Here is an 18,190-nt window from a genome sequence, read left to right as displayed (position 1 = left end):
AATCAGTTCTACATAGTAGATCAGTGCTGACCTGCATTAGCTGCTGAAAACAGTTACTGTGGATAAGAAGCAGAACTAGAGGTCTGGGAAAAAAAATCGTAGTAAAATAACAAAGTGCCTAGTGACTGTAAATCCTTGTGAAGAGGCTTGGTGTGCAGTTTTCATCTGATGTGTCAGAAGTCTGCCTAATGCATTCAATCACATTCATTATTGAGCACGGTTAGTACTATTGATCGCATCTAGTGTTTCTGCCCTGCAAACAAGCACCTTTTTCATTTCTATTTTGCACGCCTGTGATTTGCCCCTATTGCTCTGTGTATGACTCTTTCCCCAAGTGTATGAGCCTAGTTTTACTTAATTTGCAATCCAGCTGGTTCAGAGTAATTGAACAGTACTAAAAGGCCTTAAGGATAATGCTTGAGTTTTATGTGACAGCAGGAATAGGCAGAACGTGTCTTATCCTATGAGTCACATTGTTAACGTGCGACACACCCCACTGAAGCCAGCAACATAAGCTTACAAAGTGGAGCACCAAGATAGGCAACCAGAGACCACGGGATATTCCAGGCCCTGTGACCAGCTGATAGCTACTGCTCTCTATGGGATGTGACCGTGCTCCCGTGCGATGCTGTTTGGGATGCTGGCATAACCACCAGCCTGCACTTTGCCGTCAGGCTAACCCATGTCACAAGCACCATGGCATTACCAATGAAAGCATTCAGTTACCCCAACGTATAGGGAAGCTCCAAAAATCTTCCGTAGGAAGCAAAGGTGTCTGGGCACAAAACCGCCTCGCCTCCCGAGCAGGGAGGACGAGCGAGCTCCACGTAACCAAACAGTATAAACCTCCGCCTAGGGTGGCCGTGCCGGCGCTAAGACGCCCGTGCGAGGCGGCAGGCCGGGCCGTGCCCCGAGCAGGCCGGGCGGCGGCTCCGGCCCGGTTCCCGGCGTGCTGCGCGGGGGGCGGTGCCGGCGCTGGGAGGAGGCGCTGGCGGAGCTGCCCGGGCCCGGAGGAGGAGCCGCCGCCGGGCCGAGGGCTGCTCTCTCTCGCCGTCGCTGCCGCCGCGCTGCCGGGAGGGGCGGCCGCCCCGCGCCCCCCGCCCCGCCATGCCGCTTTTCGCCACCAACCCCTTCGACCAGGATGTGGGTGAGTGGCTCCCGCGGCTCGGCCTCTCCCCGAGGTAACTCCGCGGGTGGCCGGCCCTCCGACCCGCTCTCGCTCCAGCCCCAGCGGGCGGTCGGCCCGCTGTCCCGGCCTTGTGCTGCTGGGCTCGCTGGCGCCGGGAAGGGGTAGCAGCAGCAGCAGCGGCGGCGGCCCGGGCTGGGCCGGGCTGGGCCGGGCCCGCGTCCCGGCGGGGGCTGGCCGGTGACAGCGCCGGGGCCCCTGCGGGCCCTTCTGGCCTTGCGGGCCGCGGGGGCGAGCGCCGGGATGCTCGTGGGGGACGAGCTGGCCTGCTCAGCACGGGTAACGCTGCAGCACCGCAAAACAAGTAGTGAAAAAGGTCTGCGCTGGAGTGTTTTTCAAAGGATGAACAGTAAAAAGCACCATCTACAGTTGCTTCACAGACAGGCATGAGAAAATGGTAAAAGCGTTTTGTATTTAGTTCTTTGAAGGGGATTCCTATGGGAGCTTCCTCTTTTCCTGCCAAGTAAAACTTGACGTGTTGAGCTCAGGTGTTATCCCCACCTTGCTTGTTCCGAGGCCGGACTAGATGGAGAGGAAGAATCTGGCTTTTAATTGACAAAAGTAGTGCTTAATGCTGAAGTGTTGAAACTGAAGATAAAATAACATATAGACAGTTAATAATTAGTTTTGTGTGTCTTATTGTGTAATATGGTTTCTTTTCCACCTGCTGCTGACATTTCTTTTACTTTGAGCCATAAAAGCTTTGTCTGGGAAATCACATAACATAAAGGGACTTTTTCCTCATACGTGCATAAGTATACCCCTTCCCCGCGGTTATTTTCTTACAGCAGTGTAACATTGTATAATCTCTTGAACCTAATTTCTTTTATGGTGTTAAACCAGCTGTAACTTTCAACTACAGATACATTGTTTCTAAGTGTTTATCAAACATAAGACGTTTAGGCTCCAAATTAATTCTTCCAGCTCTTAAAAAAAAGACTAAGACAAAACGGTTTGAAAAGTATGTATCTTTTTAGGAGAAAGGATTAGTGCATAAAAAAAGTACTGAGACATAAATTCTGTAATTAATACATAAATTCTGTATGTATGCTATCGGAAATTCTTAGTCTGCTGTATCAAAACAAGATATAGCTTGATCTTCTCATTTTGAGCTGTTAACACTTCTAATCTCAAGACTGCACTTCAATTAGTGATTTTGTTGGTAGCAAACTTGCCTTACTTATTTTGGAAAGTAATAATTCTTCTTAGTTGTTCTGCTGTCTTCTAGTGTAATTTGAGAGCTGAAAGTGAGGAAGAGATTGTACGGCTTGCCAGGTTTCCATGGACTATTAGAGAATGATTTGAACTAATAAGATTAAAAAGTGATAGGCTCAGGTTCTGGCAGGTGTTCACTTTTTTCCTTCCTAGTGCCTCTGGCTGGCAGGGAAGCTCAGACTGCTTGAAGGGATCTCTCTAGAGCTCGGTTCACTGGATGTGCTCCTCAGCACTGCGAATCTCAAGGCAGGGCAGTTGCACTCATCAGTTACTTCGGTGGCTCATTTGCTCTTTTCTAGGTGCAGAGGGTGCCAATGCCTTATCTACTGTGCTTGCCTAATATGATCACCAGTAAATAATTTTTAAGTGGACAATGGGCTAATTTTCACTGGTAAATAGCCTTTTTCTTTCGGCCCCTTTCATGGTGTCCTGAGGGACACTGAAAGAGCAGCAGGCCATTTAGTTGGTGACAGCCTACTTTCAGGAACCTGCTGCCTTTATCCATCACTTAACTGGATTTGTGCCAGGGAGAGGGAATGATGAAGGCTCCCAGAAAGCGTCCCTGGGCTCTTCTTCTCTGGGGCCCCTTGGGAATGTGCTATTATCTGGATTAATTTTTTGGCAGGCTTCATAAGATAGCATCAGCTGTAGAGGAAGCTCTCATGTTCTTAAGAAACTTCCAAAAGTTGTCAAGCCATAGTGCTATTTTTCATTTGTTTTCTCTGAGTGAAAGTTAAGTGCTCTGCTTTTGTTCTTATCCAGCAAGAAAGTTTTCTTTTGAAAATCAAGTTCCTGAGGCAGAAAGGCAGTCACCAACTATTCTTAATTTCATCTGGATTTGGACATTGGTGTTGTTGATAGTATTGTTGTGATAGCTGTGCTTTCTTGTCTACTGGATGGCTGATTAGTACTGTGGAGTAGTTGGAAATTATTTTGGAACCATTTAAAATGATGGATTGCAGAGAACATATCTGGAATTAAATTTTTTCCATTGTTTTGGGAGCATAAGTATGTCTTACAATCAGGACAAATTTTTCAGTTTGTCTGGCCAGTTAGCGGAATTTGGCTAGTCCTGTTAGCATGCTGCTGCAGTGGAACCTGGTCATCCATAATAGTTTACCATTTAGTGTCACCTTTGTACACCTGGTTTGTTTAGGTGCAGTTGGCAAAAGAATGTTGTTTGAGACTGCTATTAAATTGATAATATTAAAGAATGTCCAGAGATTTGAGGAAATTAACCATTGTCATCCTCAAGAGTCCAAATCTCTGGATGAAGCCCAAATACTTTTCAGTTTCTGAAATTTCTTTTTACCATACTTAGGAATATTTCAAGAGGAAGGGATGCTAATCAGTGGTGACACAAGTTTTCACAATCAAGTCAGGGAACCTTTGATGGTGTGCCCAAGTAAGGAACATAATAATAGAATTTAAAAAAAAAAAATATCTTCAATGCACTGGGCACTGTGGAAAGTGAAATTAAGAAACTCTAATCTTCCATTTTAGGGGTTAGAATTAACAGTATTCTTTTTAGGTTCATAGGTTGTCTGTTTCTGCTGTATTTCTCAATCTTAATCATAAAATTATTCCCAGGGAGTTGTTTCTGAGAAATGCTGATTTTTCTGCAATTTTGACTCAGGTAAAATAAGGATGAAATGTGCCTTAAGAACCAAAAGACTGACTACTAATGTGTCATGACAGGCTAAATAGTAGTGTAGCATGCTTAGGCTAGGTTTGATGAAGAACTTGCTGCTAAAGTAGTTTTCAAGTGTCATTTAAATATTATATCAAGAATAAAATCTATAACTCAGGTTCTGGTATAAGTTGTCATAAAAATCATGCATGATATTAAAAGAAGATGTTTAAAAAACATGGGGGTTTAGACTGTTTTTTTTTTTCCCTTACACACAGTAAAAGATGAAGGTCTTTGCATTTTCTCTGGATGTTACTCTGGTTCTTACTGTGGTGGTTTGAGGCAGTACAGGAGTGGGAAGAAATTCAGGCTTGCCATTTACAGTAATAGGAAACTAAGCAGGTGGCTTAGTAAGGTAGTAGAACTTGATGTGACTTGCAGTCATTTTCCCCATATTTTATTAATTCTAGCAGTTGTTGATAATTTTATGCTAATGACTCTTCAGATATTTAATAATGTGTTTGAATTGCCTATGATCAGCTTATAGATTGATGCTATTAAAATATAAGAAATGGTTTGATCATGATTCCCATGGTGCAATTTCTTGAAATAAAATCCTCTTGCAATTTAAATTCACTATTCTTTAGATTTATCCCCTTGCTTAGTCAACGTCTTCAAAACATCCAATTACGTGTCTCTCTGAGCTGGACTTTCTGTGTTAGGCCAGTTTTGCCAAAAGAAGGGAAAATTGTCGGATGAGTTTCTTGACCCCAGATCATTATAGAGACTGCAGACTCTGAGTTAACATCTGGCTGTAAAGGAAGATGAATTCCAAGGATTGCTTCAGCTTGTCATGAGACTGGTCCTTTTTTGCCTGAGTTGGCTTATTGTTTTTCTCAGCTTTGTTTTAAAAAGGACATTAGCTGTGAGTTAATAGGAAGACTGAGTAGAAAATATGTAAAAAGGAGCTATAGCCACCCTCCTTTTCAGTCAATTATAAATATTTATGAAAAACAAGAAATTCTTATTTAAAGATGCCTTTGGTTTTAGGATCTCAGTGCAAAATGGCAATGCTGATAGGATAAGACTGGGTGGAATACCCCTTCAGTATATCAGCCAACAAAAAAAGCTTTTTCACTACCAATTACCAGACTCTGAGTTCAGCTGGGCACTTTGAAGTCAACATAGTATGTTCAATAGTCAAAGACTGTACTTTTCTGGTAATTTTCTTTCATTCCTCCCAGGGAAGAACTGTCACTTAAGTGCTTCTCTTCCTTTCGGCTGTGACAGCGTGCATTATAATACCAAAATTTAGAAGAATCAAAGTAGATCTTCAACACGTAAAATCTGTTCTTCCAACTGATAAAAATAACACTGCATACCTCATGTGGAAAATTGAGTTTCTTGCCGATCTCCCTTCTGAAATACTTCTACTGTGGCATGGCTTGTGGGGTTCTGCAAGTGCATCCTGGCACCATTTGTTCGTATGACATGCCTGTGATGCACCTTGTTTACGGGCTATTCATCCTTCTCATGTATCTCTAATGTGCTCACCTTCCTGTTGTGTTGTAATATTTCTGGGTGAAAGGTAGTTTGAGTTCTGCGGATTTGTTAGGGTTGGCATGAGAGATCTAAACATCTAAATTATTTTTGCTCAGCTTGTCTTACGATTTCAACCTTTTAAGGTTGTGAATCCTTTTGTCTTCGTTCTGCTCAGTTCATTCAGTTCAGCTGAGTGATGTTCGTTTTGGCTGGGCCGCATCATGCGTGGTGGGGTCCTACATGGTTTTCTGAAGGAATGAGCTGAGATGACCTCAGTCACTGCTGCTTGCTTTGCCTTGAATCAGCTGCAGTGCTGTCATAGGACACCTACAATTGCTTCCAGAAGGACTTGGGAGCATTGTAAATGTACAGTTAAACTGCAGAAATTGGTTAATAGCTTTATCAAAGTTAATGGTACATGGAATTCAAGTTTCTCTCTATGGTGTTGTTGCCTGTTAGAGGTTATTTTCAAACTTGTCTAAATGGAATCTGGTTGGACATATTCTTCTTGACCAGTTCTGAGCATGTTAGTGAAATGCAAAGTGGTTAATATTCAAGTGGTGGTTTTTGTAGAATGGACCAACAAGTGTATTTGTTCTTTTTATTTGACAGACAAAAAGAACAAAATTTAATTGCATTTAACTTCAGTGATGTGGAATGGTATGTAATCCAAATTTCCCAGCAAGTGCCTGCAAAAAGAAAGAAAAATTTGCTGTCACTTTCGGTCTTTAAGGGCTGTTTAAACTACATTGCTTTGGATTTTAGTGTTTGCAATTTGAGAGAGAAGGGGAAATTATTTATTTAGCCCTGTGAAGAAAACAAAACTTTGAGCAGAAGAGAAGGCTGAAGGGAGTGTTGAATTTTTCATTAAATCTGTGTTAATTACAATGACACAACAGATTCTTGAGGATTTTTCTGTCATGCTAGAAAGTGGTTGTAATGAGTCTGTGAGTTGAAGACTTTCTTTAGCTGTTCTTTTGAAGACTTTCTGTAGCCATTCTTTTCTTTGTAATTGAAGTTGCAACTTCAGTGTTTCATTTTAATGATATCCAACTGTGAAAATAATGTTGCATCTATGAATAGAGTAAGAGCAAATAATAAGTAGGATGGCTAAAAACCTTAGATTGGTAGAATTTTCTGACAGATTTTACTGATATTTGCTTTAACTGCTTCAAATAATGTACAATTTAAGTGTCGGTTTTGAGGGTGTTTTGATCTAGATTTGTTTTCTATATTTGAAATTCTGCTAGTTTTAACATCTTTGAGACTTCATTGCTGAAAAATAGCTCAGTCCTAAGACTGGAATTTTTCTGTCAAAATGAACTTCAGCAAAAACTAAAGCTTGGGAAGCTCAAGCCTGCCTAGACCTCCCTCTGAAAATGATGTTAGCAATGGGTAGTCACTAAGTTTTCTGCCATAAGAAATGCATCATGCGGTTCACTGCAGTATCTGAACAGTGCTGAGAGTATTTACTCTTGCAAATTTCTAATAAGGCAGTAAAATGCTATTGTTAAGATGCAAAACTAAGGCAGAGAAATCAAGTGACTAGCACATATTTCCATGGAAAATCTGCAGCAATATTTATATTCCTTTTACCAGAACCTAAGGCATCAACCACTAAATCTAGCAATGGATTTTTTTCAGCATGAACTACCTTTCTTCTGTCTAATAGTACTCTGTAAATCTGATGATAGATTTCTTTCAAGACAGGTATGACAGTAATTTTAGGAAATGTTTTGTTTTTCTACTGAGGAAAGGGTTTTGGTTTTTTTTCTTCTGACCTAAAATGATCAACTGCAATTGTGTTTTGTATATAATAGGGAACTTCAAATAGAATCACAGTGCAAATATTTTTGCTTTGTTTATAACATATAAATAATGCACAAAACCAGAGGAGCAAACAGAATTTTATCAATGCTTCAAGCACTCAGGTTTGTAAATTACAGTGAGATGGGGCCTCAACACAGTTAATGAACTTTACAGCACAAAGAGAGGCAGGTTGATTTAGGTGTCCCAAAATAGCCTGTGCAAAAGCCTGTGTACTTTCAACCAAAGTATAAGTAATTAAACTCATATATTAAATCTTTTTGACCTTCTCATTCAATAGGTGTAATGCTGTCTTCTGTGTTTTAGGTATAGTATTTCAGTGAGAGTTTATGGCATTTGTAATGAGAAATGATGTTTTCCTGAAAAGCCAGATGCTATTCAGTGTTGTATAAATTTTATTCGGAGGTTTACTTGAAACAAGACACAATATATGTTTGGAAGAATAATTTCAGCATCTAGGTGCTTTATTTGAAGGACATTATATTCTACAAATTATTGGTGAGCTCAAGATACAAACACAGCTGAGGAGATGCATTTTCTTCAGAATACTTTAGTTGTTATATGTGAGATTTATGACAATGTTTGTGTGGTTGGAGCACCAATTCTGACTCAGGAGTTATGAAGCTGCAAATCACTGGTCACTGAAAGGTGTGTTGGTAGCGAAGTACAATTAATGCTTACCTTGTTCTCTTTTATGTTTTCCTAGGTGTTTGTTTTAGGTATAATATATATTTTAGAGAGTGAATGTTGGACAAGATGGAATTGGTCTGGCCCAATATGGCCAGTGTTCTGAATGCGAAAGTATGAGGAGATAGGCCTAGTGATTCCAAGCTCTGTGCCTTGCAAACTGGCCAAAAAATGATAAATTGGTCTTGTCTTTTTTGTGTTTGTTTTAGAAACTAAACAAATTTAGAAAGGTAGTGTATTGTGCCTTATCATTGCTGGTTTTGACCAAAGAACCCATAGATCCAAGTACTGTTTTCCCTGAAATTATAGTACTTACCAGTTTGTGTGTCTGTCTTTATGGAATTACTGGTAAGAAAATAATATTAAATAACTCCTGAAAAAATAAAGGTGAGTGGTAAAGATGTGTTATGAAAAAAAAAAAAACCCCAAGGAAAAAAGTCTGTTTAAAAAATTTGAAACTACTATTTTACTAACTACTATTAATAGTAATTAAGATTAATAACAATTAATTACTACAAATTAACCTTACGCAACATAAGATTGTACAGTCTTGAGCTGTTTAAAATTACTGTGTTCATTTGGAGGCCTTGCTTGTGCTCAGAAAACAAAGCCTTGAATTTGAGTGATGCAGCTTCATGGAAGAGAGCTATGATGCAGTCCTGTTTCCTTTGGGTTTGGCATAGCATTAATAAGTTTTGAAGCATGCTGACTTCATAAAGGTGCCAGTGTTGTCTTTTAAAGTTGTTTTTGTAAAGCTTGAAATGTTTTCTGGTCCTGGCTGGGCATTCACTAAATTGAGTAAGATTTTGAAGTAATGGTGAAGTAGAGGGATAGGGTCTGAACTAAATATTTTGTGGTAGAATAACTTTTGATCAGGGATGGAAAATAAAGAACATTTCATCTTTAGGTATCTTCTGTGTGCTGTGCAAACCTAAGACTTTAAGCACAAAAAAGGGGTTTTTCCTCCCCTATAAGAGTCCATTCTAGTATTAAGACAGAAGCTGACAGTCATATCAACTGTACCTGAAGGCTGGGAAGATGCCAGCTGTTAGGCAGGGTAGGCAACTACCAAGTGCACATAAACTTTTTTTTGCCTGTGAATGTGTGTCTCATTTTAGAAGAGAGAGTACTGGTGGAGTTTTAGTGATAATAGTGTAAGTAATTTAACTTAAGTAGATTTAAGTAATAATTTTGTCTACAAAACACTGGTGCAACATAGGAATTTAGTCAAAGCATCTTTGTTGCTCCTGTTCCCAGAATGGTGACAGGCAATAGTAATTTGCTAGTGCTCTGACAGAGATAGTGGCCTTTTTTGTGGACAGTCAGCTGAGACAGTGTGCTGCTAACATTCTCAGTATGCTCTTAACTCCCCTTGTTTGAGACAAAATTTGAGTAAAAATCTAGAAGCAATTTTTTTCTTATGTCTTAGCATTAATTTTATTATCCAATGGAATTATTGGATGATTGTTAATACAGAAGACTGAAAGTATACCATGAAACTTGCTTTCAGGCTGAAATTTAGTAAGAAACTCTCTAGTGTTTGTTGGTAGAGGAAATACCCTGACAAAAAAGGGGGAAGGCACTGCAAGCAAATGGACTTTTTATATAGGACTAACTTTGACTGCCAAGAATGAACATGGCCACAGCAGGAAACTTGTAGTTGTACTCATGGATAAATTTGCAATGTGTTCCCATTGGGAATTAAAATAAATGCTGTGATCGATGTGGTTAATGTGATCAAGGATTTCATCAATCTCTATCTTACTTGTAGTTTTGGCCAGCATTTAAATTAGCATAAAGGTACAGTTTGCTGTTATATTAAAACATTGTGTGCATTAGTTTACTCCTTTGTTTGTAGAAGACATAAGCAATTGCTATGACATTTCTCGTTGCTGACATTGTGAGGAAAGAAGGATCAATTGTTGTCAAAAATACAGACAGTTTTCTGTTATGTAGAACAATGGAAAAGACCAAGGTTTCACTTCCATTGGATTGCTCATCTCTGCTGAAGGATGTGCAGACTGAAGTCCAGCATTAGGCATGAGTGATCAGTCTGGGTTTATGGGCTCCATGTGTGAGCTCAGAGCCTGGCAGGAACTTAAGGCTTTGGAGAGAACTCTGCAGGCAGACTTTGACTGGAGCTGGAGCTCCAGTGGAACTGGCAGCAAACTGAAATAGTGGAGTCCTGGAAGTAAACTGCCTCCATGCGGTCTGTTTTTTGTGTCTCTGGACTGTGCTTATCAGCTGCTTTCAGTTTGGGGAATGCAGTGTAGGCAACTCAGGCTCTGTGTTTCAAAAAAGCAGTTCTGGTGCTGCAGAGTTGAGGCTGTCTTTGGTAGCAGAACAGCTCTGTGTGCATAGACTGCAATTTCAGAAGACTGCCTTGGCTGTGATGGTTCATGCAAGGCATTAAATTCAAGTGTCTTACCTGAAAATCACAAATTTCTATGATAGTCATAAGCATGAGTTGGGATAAGAGCAGACTGAAAGGAAAATGAAGTGGTTGGTTGATCAGCTGGCATATCTTAGTGCTAGATGTTAACATGGTGTCTACATGTAATTTTTGATATTTCTGTTGATTATGACTGCTTTTTCTAATCAAACAAATTTTCTGATAGGGTTTAGAGAGTAGTTTAGGAGGCAGTACCTTTTTACTTTATCGGAGAGAACATACAGAATTGTAACTAACTTCTGTTTAGGATTTCCTGTACTGTTTTGCTCTTTTTCTTGCATCAGGCAATATAGCTGATGTGCTATCATTTCACTTGTATATATGGCAGTGTTGAATTTTTCCTTAGAAATACTTTGGGAGCACATAACCATAGTTTTGCTTTTCTGCGTTTTTGTTCTGAATGAGGAAACTAATTAACTGTAACCTATGTCCATTTGTAGGATATCAAAACTCATTCATAAGAAAAACCATCAAATTTGATATGAATAATCATTGTAATTTTTGGGGTATCGATGTTTTGTTTTGTCTTTTGCTTTGCAATTTTTCCAGTGCTAATCTAGTGTCCTAGTTTAGGGCAAATTAGGGAGGAAAACTCCCTAGATAATGACTCTTTCCTGGCAGAGAAGTTTTTATATGAAATCTTTGGTTGCTTTCATAAAACTAAGTAGTCCAAGACATTCCCTGAAGGATGGTACTCATCGCGGAGGCATTCTTTGTGTTTTGTAGATTAAGCTGTAAACATTTGACGCAGCGGGGATGGGAAACAAAGTTTCTATATTATTCTGTACCCGTTCTCCTGTTTGGTTACTTATTGAAAATGCTTGTGCATTGCTTTATGCTCTCCAGTCCTGATCTGCTCTATCAGTATTTAGATAATCTATTGAGCTGAAGTGTAAGGTTCAGTTTCCTGTAATGCTTTTATTTATTGTTATCTTTAGTGTAACTAAGGTTTTCTGGAGGAGATATGGGGAGAGAGTCTATTTTTATTTCTGACATTGAATCTATTTCTTCATTATCTCCTCTTTCTACTTCTTTAGTCTTCACCATGGGCTCTTGTCCTACTAAAAAAATTTTGGAGGAAGAGTCACAATGACTTCTTTGAGGTTCACTTTGATTTACCAGTCTTTATAGCAAAAAGAAACAGTGAAATATATCATCCAAAACTGAAATAAGAATGGGAACGTAAAAGTTTAGAGATTATGATGACTTTTTAAGTCCTTCTTCTTGAGATGTAATATATGAAAGGAAATGCTAGACACAGCACTTTGGTGTCTGGGAAGGTTATAAATTCAGTTTTATCTGACTCTGCAAACAGTGAACTCATGCTTTGAGTATTCATATCCTATTAAACTTTATAGTTTCAAATGGAAAAAGAATCTGTTGGTAGCTACACTACTTGTGTCATATCCTGGGTTCATCTTTATTATGTGGTAAAACAACCCCAAAACATGTTTGCTCATTAATTAAAATTAATGGTCACTAGTGAGCATTAGAAAATTAAATATAATTAAATACAATATTTTTAATATATGAATTTTAGGAATTTGTCATACATTTAGCAATATAGAAGGAGGTAGTATTTCAACATTTTGTTGACAATTTAAATTTTTTTTTATTTGTATTTTGATTTACTTATACTTTATTTATCAGAGAAAGCAACCAGCGAGATGAACACTGCAGAGGACTGGGGCCTCATCTTAGACATCTGTGATAAAGTTGGACAGTCACGTACAGGGTAAGTGACTTTAGGAATTTCTTCCCCAAACATTTTTAATTCTATTATTTCAGTTTCATACCCAGGTGAGAGGAATAAATTTTTTGTTATCTTTTATAAACTTCTCCAACACCTGAATTAAATTGATAACAAGTAAAAGGAAAATGTATGGGGTTTCAGCTGAAATATTTTGCAATTCTTTCTTTGGAGATACTGGCTGATCTTTTAAAATTAGGACTTGTGTACAGCAGCTTTTCACTAATGTAACAGATCAAATAAATGGTTTTGTTTTAGCAGTATCGCTGTAAACCCAGAAGGTTTCATGAGGCATTTTTCTTACAGAATCATAATCTGAGTTGGAGGTGACCTCCAGAGGTCATCTAGTCCACCCCCCCTCAGCTTCAAACAGGTCTAATTAGATCAGGTTGCTCAGGACCGTGTCGAGTCTTGAATGCCTCCAAGGTCAAAGGTTCCACAACTTCTGTGGGCAACATGTTTCAGTTTTTAACTAGTTCTACTTACTAAGTAAGGAAATAAAAATGTATTTATTTTTATATCCTACAATCTGATTGCGATTTTGCCTGTTCTAATTCGATTGTTGCATCTTGTCCTATGACTGTGCAGCTCTAAGAAATAATCTGACTGCATCTTCTGTCTATACTTTGATTAATTTGTTGTTGAAAGCAGTAAGGCCCACTTTTTGTCTGCCCTTCTCAAAGCTGCAAACACCTCTCCCACCAATCTTTCCTTGTATGGGACCCTCCCTGACCATGCTGGCAGCTATCCATTGGACTTAGAGCAATGTGTAAATAGCCTTCTTTCACTGGGGAGCCCCAAACTGGACAAAGTGTTCCAGATGCAATCTTACAAGTGCAGAATGGAGGGAAAGGGTCACTTTCCTGACCTTGTTGGTTGTGCTGACCAGTAGTTCGAGCCAGGGTGTGGTTGGTTGTCTTTGCTGCCAGGCTGCACTGCTGACACCTTTCACCCAATAGGACGTGCAGAGAGATCATTTCCTACTTTTCATGTGGTCAACTCCTGACCTCATTTTATATGCAATACCTTACCCTTGTTCCTGTTGAACTTCCAGTCTGCCTATTTCTCCAGCCTGTCTTGGTCCCTCTCAGCATTAGCCCTTCAGTATATTGATTGTTCCCTTTCAACTTGCTCTGGTCAGTAAGTTACTGACAACACTGTTGGTCGCAGCAGAAATCCCTGAAGGATACTGCCTGCTAGCTGGAATTTGCACTAAAGGTGACAACTCTGAGCCTCGGAGACCAATGTTCCACCCATCTTTATCCAGCCTGAATTTCACCAGCTGTGTGATAAGGAGAATATGAGTATTGTATGTCAGAAATTTTCTAAAACCAAGGTATAAAGCATCTGGTGCCCTCCATTGTTCTTACCATCAGACTACAAGTGTCTTTGTCACAGAAAATAATAAGGCTTTGTGTTTCTTTCCTTTGTTTTCAGAAGCTATTCCCTGTCATCAGGGTTTTGATAAATACACATTTTGAAGATACTAAATTAAACACATCTTAATATGGGCTGCTAATGTTTCCATTATTAAATATTTACTGAGCTCTTTCGTAGAATTTATACATGAATTTACTTTTTGGACAAGAAAAGATGAAGTATAATCTGAGCTAGCATTTGAAAAATACAGCTTAAAGACATAATTTCAGTGCTTTTAGTCAGTGTACTATTAGGATTTGGAAATGTTTTAAATATACCTTCTTGAAGCATTCCTTGTAACAATTCAGGTAAGGAACAGACTCAAGAAGAAAGTTTTGCCAGTGATGCTGTGAAAGGTATTTCTGAGAATGACTTGAATTGCCTTGTAGAACTGCCAGAAACAGTGTGAGATCCCAGACAGCAAAGTCCCACCTGGGACTTTAGTTCCAAAGGACAGGTTTGCAAATAAGCTTATTCCTTGGGATTAGCAATGGTCTCTGGAGGAGTACTTAAAAATAGCACAACATATTGAGACTTCTGTGCTGTTGTGTACAACTGCAGTTAAGATAAATGCTGACAAGTTGTTCATAATGTTTCATATTAATTTTTATATGTAAAACTGCATTTCTATTCCTTGAGCACATTAATGCCGAGTTTGTAGCAGTAACTATATTATTGAATGTTTCAGTATTCTATTTAGTTACTGAAAGCCTTTCCACAGGTGAAATTTAGTCTCACAGCAACATAGCCTGAACAATGCTCCAATGTGTGTAGCTGCAAGAGACAGCAATACAGACAAAGCTAGAGATCTGGTAGTATGCAGCTAAATTCCTGTTAGTATTTGTGAAGTTAGTTTGTGTTGGTTTTGGTCTTTTTCTTTTGTGTGTTTGTATTTTAATCTTCTTAATAAAACTGTTTTATAAAACAAAAGTGGGACTTTAAACTTTGTAATATTTATCCTGCTTGTAGTAGGCTGCCAGCTGACTTGTTGTTTAAATCCAGATTCTGTTAAAACTTGCTGAGAGTGGGTTTTCTTTGGTTTTGGTGGATTATGTCATGCAGTAGCAAGGTAAAGTAAGACAGTGTTTCCCATTAAGAACTTTGAATGAGATACGCTTAGCTGTTTGAAATTCTCTCTAAGTTCCTCTGACAAGGATGAAAGTCTTCTTAACTGGGATTGGCTTTAATCTTTTAACCAATTCTGCTCTAATACAAGCTGCTTGTTACTGTTCTTGGCAGAACTTTAGATTACGAAATCTCTCTTTTGTGGATTTTCTTTGTACCAGTCTGTGAGCTCCATTGCATCCTGCAGCATTCCAGATGTGGACACCTGAAGCCACAGCAGCCTAGAAAAACACTTATTCTTTAAGTAGCACTTCTGGTATATTACATTTTCTGCCAACTTGTTGGTATCCAGATTAATTGTTGGAAACCTGTTATGCTGCAAAGGTGTTGCATTTTCTCATAAGATAAATTAGTTACAGTCCTGTAACATAATTGCTACTGTTACTTTTTATATTGTAATGCTTTCCATACTGAGAATTGCAAATTGCTGAGAATGTTATCTTGCTTCTTTTAATCCAAACAACTAAAACAGATTTTTAGCAAGTTAGAATTCTACTGAATCCCTCTCTTTGACCACTTTGTCTGTTTTTTGTGAATTTCAAAATTAGACCTCTTACTAGAATTTTGATAGAAAACACAGGAAAGACAGAAAATACGTCAGTATTTTAAACAATATGATTTGTTTACAATAGCCTTTATGAAATACTACTCTATGTAGTATAGAATTAACACTTTCTGCACATTTTGCATTTCAGGTTCTTAGATGAACTAAAATTTCTCTACTGATGAGACAACACGTTTTTTGAATCTCTGAATTTCCTTTAGGAACTCATACAGCTCAGCAGTTGCACATCACATTGTTTGCATCCTGTTTTTTGCCAATATTAGCTCAGTGAGCAAGTTGCCTTTTCAATATAGAAACGTGATTTAAACAAAGGTTTTACTGTTAGAGGCAATCCTTTCTGTCTCCTGGTTTTGTACAGGATTCTTGAAAACTTGTTTATTTTAAAAACTTTAATCACATGGTGTGATTCTTGAGGCTATCCTCTGCAGGGCCAGGAGCTGGACTTCAATGATCTTTGGGGGTCCCTTACAACTTAGGGTATTCTGTGACTGTATATTTGACTGGCATTTTGAATCTCACTACAGGAAAACTATAGATTTTTGCATAGTGTTGCTTTTCTGCAATGAAAGTGCCTACAACACTGAATCTGTAGTTTATCATCTCAGAATAAAATAACATAAAATTTGAATGGTTCATTAAACAGAGTAAAAGGAAAAATTAAAGGACAGGTATGGTATATTTTAGCAAAGAGGCCCCCCCTTCTTCAGTCATCTCAGTGCTAGTCAGTTCTTAACTCTAATCATGTTTGCATTTGGCTTTGAGGCAGTTTTACTGTTTGTTTCATGAGACAAATCAGTCTACGTTAAAACTATCACAACTTCAGGTTTCTTCCTGAAAAGTTACTTAATTAAAAAAAAAATAATGGCTGAAAAAAAAATAAAGTCAGTGGCTGAGAGACTACACCAAGTGTTGAGAAAATAGAAATATTCATTGCAGCACTCTATGTTGGGGGTGGGTATTAGAAAATTGTCATTGAGAAATGGTTTGTCCATATTACTGCTTGCCTAACTTTGTCTTGATTCCTTAAGGATTAATCACTGCCTCAGCAAGTCAGTGTTCTGGTTAGCTCTTTCTTCTTTGGTTGTTTTTGTGCCTATTCATGCAAGAGAGAACAACAAAATTGCTTTCTTGATAGTCTTCTGATGTGTCTTCAATTTTTTTCCCCTCAAATTACACAATCTCGGTAGCATTTTATATTGGAATTGCAGTCTATGTCTAGCAGGCTGACCAGGAAGCTTTATGACCAGCCTGTTTCTGAAGGAGCAAGGAGGAAAGTCGAGTCCCACAGAGTTACCTTAGACTGTAAATGAACAATAAATTCCTGGGCATATCTGAAATATTCTGTCCGGAGTAGTATTTTAGATTGCTGCTAATTGCGGCCTTGTTAAATAAAATACAATCAGAATTTTTTTCTACTTTCTAAAACGAAACCTGAAATGCACTGTGACTGTTTCCTGTATGTGTTGGTGTATGATGCCATATGATGCCACATATGATACATAGCTTCTATTGTATCTCACCATATTTTCACCCTACTTATTTGTTATTATTAGTCATTGTGGCACCTCTGAAATTCTGATCATGGCATCATTGGAGTGGAACCATGGCCAAATATTTGTATGGTGTGGTTTAGAGAGATGCCTAATAAGTAGATAGAATTCTACACTCACAGAGTTCATGCTTCCCTCTGGTTTCTGTGTGGTACTCATAATTTACACACTAAATTGTATGATGAATTAGTTAGAAGTAAAAATAAAAATTACAGGCCTGTCTAGAATTGGTTTCCTTACTCTGTGTGCCTAAAGATTGGTATACCTGGATTATTTTCTTTATCTACATGTAATCAAAAGATTTTTTATTTTAAACATTTGAGTATTTAAGAAAATTTAACACTCAAATATTGATAATTTCTGGTAAAAATATGAACAAGTAGATTGTGCTTGAGATATGATGATTTGACTTTGAGGCTTTCTTATTAGTTTTAATAAGACTTTGGATTCCTTTGTAAAAAAAATCTTAGGCTAAAGATCCAACTCTTAAGCTCTTGATCCTGCACTCTGCCTTTATAAATAGTGGCTTCATAATGTGCAAGCACTTTTTTGAGCTTGCAATCATATCACAATATTAATCCTACTCACAAATTAATGGTTGAAGAAAGCAGTTATTTTTAACAATTTTAGCCTGTATTCTTTCTCAATTAAAGTGAACATATGAGAAATCTTAGATTATTAATAGATAAAAGGTAGTACTTGCCTTAAAGCCTTCATTTGTAATAATTGGTATATGAAGGTATACACTGAATGATATGTACTTGTGCTCCATGACAGCACTTTCTATAATTAGTGCCACTAAATATGAGGTGGACATTTCTGTAAAATGTAGACACTGACAAATATAGTATAGCCAAGGAGTGGTGTAACTTATACCTGAGTTTCATGTTAGTTTTTGGATATCAGTTCAACAGAAAAATACTTTTGTTTCCAAATACAACCATGCTATAAATGTGCAAATGCCATAAATGTGTAAATATCATAGGTTACCTTCTCTTTTTCTCTTCTTACCCTCCTCCAGGGTTATCTTTTCAGGGTTATTCAACAGATAATGATTGTATGCCCATGATAATTCCTAACTCAGCCTGGATCAGCTTTCCACTACTTTATAGATGGAACAAAGTATCATATTCACATAGATTTTAATATGCTAAACTTTCTGAAAGCCCCTTTCAAATTCTTTGTTGAAGTTGCTTTTCATGTTATTTCTGTCTACCACAACATAGGTAAGATTTGAGTTCT

General features: G+C 38.2%; 1 protein-coding gene across 1 annotated transcript in view; it reads left to right on the top strand.

The window, feature by feature from the left end:
- The first annotated feature begins 987 nt into the window (after nucleotides 1-987).
- The window catches only part of STAM (signal transducing adaptor molecule), a 32,298-nt gene continuing 15,095 nt past the window's right edge, over nucleotides 988-18,190 (top strand). The window contains exons 1-2 of the mRNA XM_058832109.1: nucleotides 988-1,147; nucleotides 12,190-12,274. Coding sequence (XP_058688092.1) covers nucleotides 1,108-1,147; nucleotides 12,190-12,274 — 125 coding nt within the window. The 5' untranslated portion in view covers nucleotides 988-1,107. The remainder of the gene's footprint in view (nucleotides 1,148-12,189; nucleotides 12,275-18,190) is intronic.

Source organism: Poecile atricapillus, chromosome 2 (assembly GCF_030490865.1).
Source record: "Poecile atricapillus isolate bPoeAtr1 chromosome 2, bPoeAtr1.hap1, whole genome shotgun sequence".
In the NCBI taxonomy this organism is placed as follows: domain Eukaryota; kingdom Metazoa; phylum Chordata; class Aves; order Passeriformes; family Paridae; genus Poecile; species Poecile atricapillus.
Note: the sequence above shows the minus strand (reverse complement) of the source record. Positions and strands in the feature narration are given on the sequence as shown.